This window comes from Poecilia latipinna, unplaced genomic scaffold, assembly GCF_001443285.1.
Source record: "Poecilia latipinna isolate Pla-1442-1.1 unplaced genomic scaffold, P_latipinna-1.0 Scaffold730, whole genome shotgun sequence".
NCBI lineage: Eukaryota > Metazoa > Chordata > Actinopteri > Cyprinodontiformes > Poeciliidae > Poecilia > Poecilia latipinna.
Genome location: NW_015113346.1, coordinates 98,380 through 107,098, shown reverse-complemented (window position 1 = coordinate 107,098; position 8,719 = coordinate 98,380). Strand labels below are relative to the sequence as shown.

The 8,719-nt window shown below is 39.7% G+C and overlaps 1 protein-coding gene across 2 annotated transcripts; it reads left to right on the top strand.

Moving 5' to 3' along the window:
- Nucleotides 1–1,036: 1,036 nt before the first annotated feature.
- On the top strand, nucleotides 1,037–8,277 carry ildr1b (immunoglobulin-like domain containing receptor 1b). Of its 2 annotated transcripts, XM_015045498.1 has the most exons (8): nucleotides 1,037–1,335; nucleotides 2,821–2,991; nucleotides 3,666–3,815; nucleotides 4,763–4,882; nucleotides 4,978–5,124; nucleotides 5,430–5,552; nucleotides 5,800–6,671; nucleotides 7,654–8,277. In XM_015045498.1, exons 1-8 carry the CDS (start codon nucleotides 1,287–1,289, stop codon nucleotides 7,690–7,692), a joined length of 1,671 nt encoding a protein of 556 aa, XP_014900984.1. In that variant the 5' UTR covers nucleotides 1,037–1,286; the 3' UTR covers nucleotides 7,693–8,277. The 2 variants fall into 2 exon arrangements, with proteins under 2 accessions (XP_014900984.1, XP_014900983.1); XM_015045497.1 differs by lacking the exon at nucleotides 7,654–8,277 and having other exon boundaries at nucleotides 5,800–7,386.
- The last annotated feature ends 442 nt before the right edge of the window (nucleotides 8,278–8,719 follow it).

Sequence of the window (8,719 nt, the reverse complement as noted above, 5' to 3'; positions counted from 1 at the left end):
CTTTCTGTCTGGGAGAGTTTAGACAACAAGTTGATGCCATTTGATCTGAACTTAGTATATCAACATGCATCAGATGAAGATTACTATTCTACTTCATCTATATCGTGTATTTTGTTCTCCAATACTAGGACTTGCTCCATTGATTCATTTTTAAGAAATAATTATGCTACATGTTTGAAAGAAAAATAAATAAGATGTTAACTCTGATACCCAGATTAATGAACCATCATGCTGAACTTTTTCACACAGTGGATTGAAGCCAGCACAGACTGAAAGGTGCTGCATCTTCTCTCTTGACAAAGACAAAGAAGGAATTAAGGAGCTGCAGAGAGCAGAGCTTTTCATCTCATTTCTTAGAGTATCGAGACACACTTGAAGACACTTCAGCACATTCGGGTCTGCGCTGGGAAGCTGGAAGAGGGTCCATGTCCCCTGCAAGACGTGAGAATCCTGACAGCTGCGACGCTTTGCATCCTGAGAGGAAGCGCCACAATCAGGAGTTGAGAGGAAAACAAATCCCTCTTCTACACGAAGAGGATGTCAGCATTCACGTGAGGAGTGCATTCTTGTTTAATGGAAACTCACAGCAGCGCTGCAGACTGTTGTTGATGGGCTACTTCAGTATTACTGATTAAAACCACAACGAAAGAGGCAGATACGATAACTTCTGAAAGAAAATGCAACTTTTTTTCTCTCTAAAAAATGGTTTGGTTAAAATTAAAAAAAAAAAACTCATTAACAAACAAATATCAAAAACAGCTGAAGATAATAAATGTGACACAATCTGTTGTTAGATTTAGAGGGCAATAACTTTTTCACACAGGTGGTGGCATGGCGGTTTGGAGAGGTTTTTGTTCCTTAATAAATGAAATATTTAATTTCAAAGTGATATTAGAATTTCTTTAACGATATAAATTATTTAAGTGGGGAAAATAAAAAAAAAAGCACAAAATTTAGTTCAACTTAATACTCCCCATCGTGTCTCCCTTCACCTGTCACAGTGGGCGGGGCCGGTGATGTCACCTGTAGCTAAGTGGGGGAGGGGATGATCAGCGTCCGCCTTTCCACTGGGAAGTTCGTCTGGACTACTGCTGAAACATTTTCAGGGAGAAAAACAACAGACTGGCTAACATGTTGCCTTTGGTGGAAACCCGGTGATTATGCGGAACAGCGAGTACATGACGTTTTTTTTTTTTTTAAACCAGTATTCCGGGTTTTTTACAAGATTTTCGGTCACCAACAAGAGCAACAAGTGAAGTTTCCGCGGAAGGATACAGAGCACCGAGATGGGAAATATGATACTGGTGGTGTTTCTGCTGCTGCACCTGCCAACAGGTGAGGTTTTAACTCTCCCATTATCAACACTTAATGCCTGAAAGTTCACCTGTGATTCTATGGTTACTGTTGTATTACTTTAGTGAGGCATACAGAGACAAACGAAGAAGAAACCTAGGGCAAATCGTCGACAGTAATAAACAATGGTGGCAAGTTAATAATCAACAGGTGTAAACAGGACAAGGCCGAGTGAGGTCACGTGTCTGCGGGACCTAGTTTTCCATGTACACAAGAAACTCCCAACATCAGGAGTTTCTGCAACCACACAAAGGAGGTAGATCATTTATCAAAGACGCTGTTGACAAAAGCGTTTTACATGCTTTCTTGTCACTTACAGGGTTTGGATTTGTGTCTGCTTTTCTGTTTCAAAGAACGTTTTTAATTGTATCTCTTGTCTCATGATCACTTTTGTTAAATAAATGTAATTAATTAAAGCTAGTCATTTTTATATATAACCTGCTGTTAGTTTGCACCAACACTATCCATATGTAATATTAGCATGACGGTTTGATCTAGACAGTTTTTTTTTTCTGTAAAACACATTAGAACTTCCTAATGTTGGCTATTCCTGACTTTTGCTTGAGCTTTTGACCATATTATTATTATTACAACTACAATAACAGTAATAATTATAATAATTGTCTCTACTGGTTTAATTGTCTTTGCCTTGAACAGAGTAGCATAACTCTATTCCTTTAAATCGAGACTAAAAACCCACGGGTTGTTGCTTTTGGACCACAATAAATGAAGCATTGACCAACATATCTGATGTGTATTATTTTGGGGCTCATCAAAAGATAACATCTGTTCAATTGATGACTGTATGGTGTTTATATTTCTGTTTTTATTATTTAAAGCACCTTGAACGTGCTACACAAATAAACTTTGATTTTGATTTTATATGTTTTTGTAGTATGTATTAACGGTTGTTACAGAGGTCATTGTCATTTTTGGAGAGCCTTGCTATCGAGATTTCTCTCTATGTTTGTATTTTAACTGTAAAATTAAATACTGTTAGACTAAAGATGATCAACATAATATTGTTCATATGTGGATAGAGTGCACAAATGTTTGTGAAATTGGGTAAAGCTCAAGCAATCCTGTGTTTTTTTTTTCATATGCATTTTTATATATTAAGTAAATAATACATTAATCCTGTAACTGATCGTCAAAGTTTAAGGATTTCAGATATTGTTAAATTATGAGAAGCAAAAGCTCGTAAATATCAGACAGCAGTCAGAGGTACAAAGTGTTTACATTTTCCAGTTATCGTAGATCATAATTTTATTCATTAGCAATGGCTTCCTGCCATGAGGACATACAGTTTGCAGTTCATGACTGATAACTGTGGTTACAGGTCATGACACAGTCTACTTGTAGTAAACTGTTAACCAGTCTGGTCAGATTCCTGCATTCAACCACAGAGCTATGCTGCTGTCACTTAAATAACGCGACTCTTGTCGTTGTTCTGCTTCTTTGTACCAGAGCTGCTGTCCATTCAGGTGGTTGTTCCAGAGGTTGAGAGAACAACGATGCTGTTTGCTTCGGTGACGATCCGCTGCGAATACACAACATCAGCCAACCCCCAGGAGGTCCTCGTCACGTGGAGATTCAAGTCGTTCTGTAAAGACCCAGTTCTGGAGTACTACTCCACAGGTGAATTTAGCATTTTGGACTGGTTGAACGCTACAAGCAGCTGCATTTGGACTTAACCTGATTTTTCCACAGAACCAGGAATAGTTAACATTGTCTTGACTTTGTTTATGTAAGCAGTTCAGTTCAGGGCAAGCTTTATGCCTTATTGTTGTTGAAAAATCTGGACTCTGACATAAAGCTTCGGTCCTGTCCATCTTCTTTTTTCCCCCTTAAGCATAATTGTGTGAAGAAGCCTTAAAGTTCCCAAATAGCAGAGTTTAGTGACAGCTGGGAGTTTTCTGTTTAGTTTTTGTTCACTTTTTCAAAATGTTGCGCTGCATACTAAGTTCCACATGCCAATGTGTTCAGGTGTGAAACAAAGCTTTATTTGTTGGTTTTATGAATGCACTGAACAGAGAGGGTTTGGTATGAATACATGTATCGTTACACCATTAGTTCTCCTACATGCTGATCAAAAAAAGTAATGTTCCCAGGTACTGTTTATGATTGATGGACCTCCGTTAACAAGTTTTGTTGTTGAATTTGCTTATTTCATATGTTTTTTCTCTCCTTAATATTACAACTACAACATATATTGCACAAACTAATACTGCAACACTGCAGGAAAAAAAAGACATCTTGGCTGCTTTATTAGGCAGTAAACCTTGATGCTCTGCTTTCCTTTGTTTTTGAAGCTTATCAGGCGGCTCTCCAGATCGGTCAGGATCCTGCCAATGACTGCCCAGACAGCCAGCGCACAGTTCGGACCGTCATCCAGAAGAGGGGCATCAATGAGCCAACGCTGGGGTCAGAGTACAGAAATCGTAAAATCACAATCCAAAACAGTAAGTTTGATCCCAGTATGATTTCTTTGTTGCTTCTTCGCCTGAATGTGTCGTCCTGGGATGGTTAGCATGCATACTGTCCTTTTTTGTTCCTGGCTATTGCTTTAGTTGTCAAGTTCTTTCTGGTTTGATTAACTGTGTGATCCCAACTTGAAAAAGATCGTTTCCACTGTGAACTTTCAGCTTGATCCCACTCAGAGAGACTTTAATTTCGTTGACTCATCTTTATTTTTTACATGATGGCCCACATAGCTCATCTCAATAGGTGAAAAACCTCAAAAAGAAACAGAAAGACATCTATTACATTCTGACATTAATAAAGTAAATAACTTTTTTTTTTTAAAAGAATAAATATATTTTTTTTTGTTGATTCGACAGCAATACATAAATTGGCATTTCATTTTTATCAAAATTTGTTAAATTCCCTCACAGACATTCCAACTGACATTTCCTTTTCTTTCTACTTTAACCAATAAACACCAAGTGTAATTCTTTTTTTCTTTTCAATCCACCAACTTTACCTCAATAAGACTAAACAGTATAACACCAATAATACAACAAACAATTCAGCAGTGAGCAGCAGCATTGAGCCTTACCGGCTGTCTTTCACAGCTTGTTGAAACTTTTACACAGTTCTGAGTCAAATGCGCCAGCACTGTTTGCATCTCATGCTCTCAAACCAGGACTGACAGGTCAGTCACACTAAAGTAGCTGCACTCTGATTGCTAGGAGATTGAAGATTGAGTCCACCTGGTTCTCCTCACTAACAGGCAGAGGGGAGCTGCAGAAAGGTGCAGGGGAGTGACAGAAGGGAGTGGTTACCTAGCAGTTCACCGGAACATTAGTGTTGAAGGATTGTATTCTCTAGCTTTTTTTTTTTTTTAGAGAGAGCATATCTTAATTGGTACCCAATGCAGGGGGATTTAAACAAAACTTTCTCTCAACAGAGGCTGACTTGGTGATAAATGAGGTGATGTGGTGGGATAACGGCATGTATTACTGCAGCATCGATGCTCCTGGTGACACCACAGGCGACTCGGATCGAGAAGTCAGACTCATCGTGTACCGTAGGTTTCTTCAGCTTCTGCAGCTGCTTTTAAACATTCACAGAGAACAAAGCCCGCAAACGTACTCTGTAATAAAAATGATTTTCTTGTTTCAGACTGGCTGACTGTCCTGTTTATTATCATTGGCGCTCTGCTGCTCATCATGCTCTTCTGCATATGCTGCTGTCAGTGCTGCCCGCAAAAATGCTGCTGCTATGTCCGCTGCCCCTGCTGTCCACAGACCTGCTGTTGCCCTGAAAAAGGTACTAAAGCTTTCTTCATGTCATGGAGGCAGAGGGAGGTTTTGGTGGCAGAAGCTCTTCTTCAGACTGTGATTTGGAAAACAAAATTCTAAAAAAAAGAAAAAAAAAAAGTTAATGCAGCAAAGAGCTGCACCTCAGTGTTAAAACTTTGTGATTTAAACGTATGCTCTTTATCTTGCTTAGGATGTACTTTCAGGTTCAAAAATATTGGAAATTATTATTAACTTGCAGATTCTGATTAAATGAACCAACTCGGTGATGCTTTGCACCGCTGAAGCGTTTTTGGTCTTTTGCTGTGATTGCAGCTGTGATGCAGCATCGGATGCTGAAACAAGCTCAGAAAGCCATGGCTCCCTGGATGTACGGTCAGCCTGTTTACGCAAACGTCAGCAACACCTCCTCCCAGGGTGTTCCCCTGCTCTACTCGGGTGAATATCAGTCAAACAAAAGCATGGAAAGGTTTATTTGGTGAATGATTTGTTTCTTTTCTCAGGGTGTGCTTATTTGGTTTGAAAACCAAAGTACAAGAAAACCAGTTCTTCCACTTGTAAAGACTTCTAACAAGCCTGATACATATTCATATTCATGTTGTGCTTTAGTACATTTAGCATCTTTTTTTGTAAATTCGAAGTTTTTATTTTGTCTTTATCTGATTTTTTTTTTTCTTTTTTCCAGCCTCAGTGTCAGATTACCCAGCCAAACAAAACATCTCCATGACTCCCATCCCTTTGGGACCCATGGCCCCACAGCAGCAGCAGCAGCCCCCTTTGCATTCTCAATACATGGTTAATGGCAGCATGCGAAGCAGTAATAATAGTGGCAACCCAATGCTGGACTACCTGGAAAACCAGGTGAGAGTGCTGGATGTGGGACCCCCTCAAATGGCACCACATGCTGTCCGAAACATGCCCCCATTGCAGCCCCAACCCTCTCCTCCAGCTGTGCCCTACGCCCCCGGTCCGCCGAGCATGTTGTCGGCGCTGGATGATATGAGGGTGAGAGGGGTGGAAAGAAGGGTGATCACCCTGCCTCCTATCATCCAGCGAGTTCCCAGCTTTTCCTCCCGCAGGGACCCTGCTGGAGACGGGGCCAGGGGCTATCCGAGAATGTCCAGTCAGTCTAGCGGGAGTACTAACCGATCAGGAGGGGGCCAACGGGGAGACAGCCGTGGGTACAGAACCAGAGAGGACCTTCTGCCAAGACAGGGGATAGTGCGCGAGTACAGCGACGATTCGGACTGGGACAACCGGCGAGGAAGAGCAACGCACGGGAGTTCAAGGAACGAGAGGGGCAGTTCGTCCAGGAGGAGAGAGCGAGGGTCCAGGCCGCGTGCCCGAAGCCGCGACGACTTGATGGAGGAGCTTCAAAGCAGATCGGCAAGGAGGGAGAGGAGCTACTCCCCTCCCACGCACCACAAAGGATCCTGGAGCTCAGATGAGGGCAGCAGTCAGAAAAAAGGACGCAAAGTAAAGGATTGGCCCGAGAAACCACCCAGCTACTTCGCCAGTGAGGTGCAGCCTGGTCGCAGGAACTACAGCCATCTTTCTGTAAGAGCTTCCCCTACTGCTGACACCGAACCAGCAGTGTGTTAAAATTTAACCTGTTTTGTCATCGTGTTCTACTACCACCTTCAGTTTTCAGCCTTTGCCTCTTTCTTGCTTCTTTAACCTGTGTGTGCTGTGGTTTTGAAAAAATCTGGCATTTTATAGCAGAGTCATAAACAACCAGAACTACAAGCATAAAGATCTATTTAATACTCAGCTTAGTTCCACTTTGAGGAAATGCGTCTTTCGTTGTACTTTGAAACCTGCTTCAAAGTATGATGACCTTTAGAACCTGCAGTGGCAATATCCTCTCTCATAAGTGTGAGCAAGAAACATATTGATTATATAGCAATATGCAAATAAGTCAATGATAAAAACAGAAATGTACCAATATTACATGCACATAATATTAACATATACAGTATGTTTTGCCAGATCTTGAGAGTATTTGCTGCAGGGAAACTGAAAGATACATATATTTAAAAAAAAAAAGGTAATATGTCCTTCATCTTATCATTTTTCAGCTGGAAATATCAGAAACAATGATTCTTTAAAAACTGGCTGTTACAAATCTTGTGTCACTGTAGCAAAAAGAATCAGTGTGTTCTTTGTGGGGATTCACTCAGATGCTCCTTTACTCTTGTAGAGTAGCAGACTGTGGCTTTGTTGCAGCTCTTCCCATTGCTTCAAGTGATAGTATAAGCGCATCATCTCAAACCTTTTCTTATCCCTTTATAATGGGAATTATAGAAAATTAGCACATTAGCAAGATTCAGCTCCAACTGTTCCACAGACCTTTCACTGCCCCCAAGTGGCAGCAGGTGGGTACAACAAATAGATGTGCAAAGCTTTTTATCGTCTGTTCTTGCACAGCTTAGATTTCTTCCTCCTCTTTGGTGCTTTTTTGTTGTTTCTGTCTGTTTTTGGATGTGGTAATCATAGCATCTCTTGCTTGGACTCTAACGTTACCTTTTTTTTCTCATAGGATAGAGGCTCCCATAGCAGTACCAGCGTAGTCATCTGAAACATTTCTCTTGTATTCCCCCTGACTGCTTCCAATTAAGAAGTTTGTAACTGTAGCTGATTAGTAAAACTGAAATGTTGTGTTGCTGACCTAAAGCATTTAGGACTGTAAAAATATGCACCATTTGTGCATATTTGGACTGCAAATCTATTGTGTGTGTATTACAGCAATATAATAAATCATGTTCATTTCCATTTTCATTTGTTTTTATGTGAATATGTCATTTTCTATTTTGTGTGATTTTCCCTGGTGATGGAAAGAATTTCTTTAGGTTGATGTACACTTAGTTTCAACAAACGCATGAAGTATTGTGTATTGATTTGTCTCTACATAATTTTATATTTGCATAATTCTTGTAATATTTAAACATTTAGCTTTTATCTCTAATAGAGCAGCTGAAGCAGAAAACACAGATTAGTACTTTGAAATGAATGAATGAACCGATTAGTTTTGAAATCAGTTGGCACTAAAATACTGTATAAGTGTGATCTTATCTAACCATGTTTTGTGATAGAAAAGTAGTGATGTGTATAAATAATGTTTGTATGTTGTTTTTTTTTAAATAAACATTGTTTAGTTACAACCAGAGTGAGTTTGGTCCTTAATGTGCTCGAATATTCCTGTAGATGCAGAGAAATTCACCTCAAGTTGATTGGAGATTTGCAATGGATCATATGTGAATCTATTTGACAAACTGTCAAAAAGGGGAAGCAAAGCTCATTATTTAGTGTGTGCTTATATGCCATAAAATGACAGGCCTTGCATTGTTTTGAGACACCAATGGCGTGCATTTAATCTATTAGACCAAGGGTGTCCAAGCTTTTTGTCACGTGGGACAAAATTGTTGTCAAAAATAGTCAAGGGCCAAAAAAAAAAAAAAACACAAAAACAGCCTAAAATCAAGCATGTATTTTTTTTATTTATTTATTTTATCTACAAAAAAAGATGCAAATTTCCACAACCCCCCCTTCACACATAAATAAAAAATAAAATTAAAATATATTGAAAAACAAACTGATTACAAATA

What these genes read in the sequence shown, in the direction of transcription:
- ildr1b (XM_015045497.1), top strand. Translation starts at nt 1,287, where the DNA reads ATGGGAAATATGATACTGGTGGTGTTTCTGCTGCTGCACCTGCCAACA. An exon ending in GCTGCTGCACCTGCCAACAG is followed by an intron (nt 1,336 to 2,820) that starts GTGAGGTTTTAA and finishes TCTTTGTACCAG; the next exon opens with AGCTGCTGTCCATTCAGGTG. An exon ending in CTGCTGTTGCCCTGAAAAAG is followed by an intron (nt 5,125 to 5,429) that starts GTACTAAAGCTT and finishes CTGTGATTGCAG; the next exon opens with CTGTGATGCAGCATCGGATG.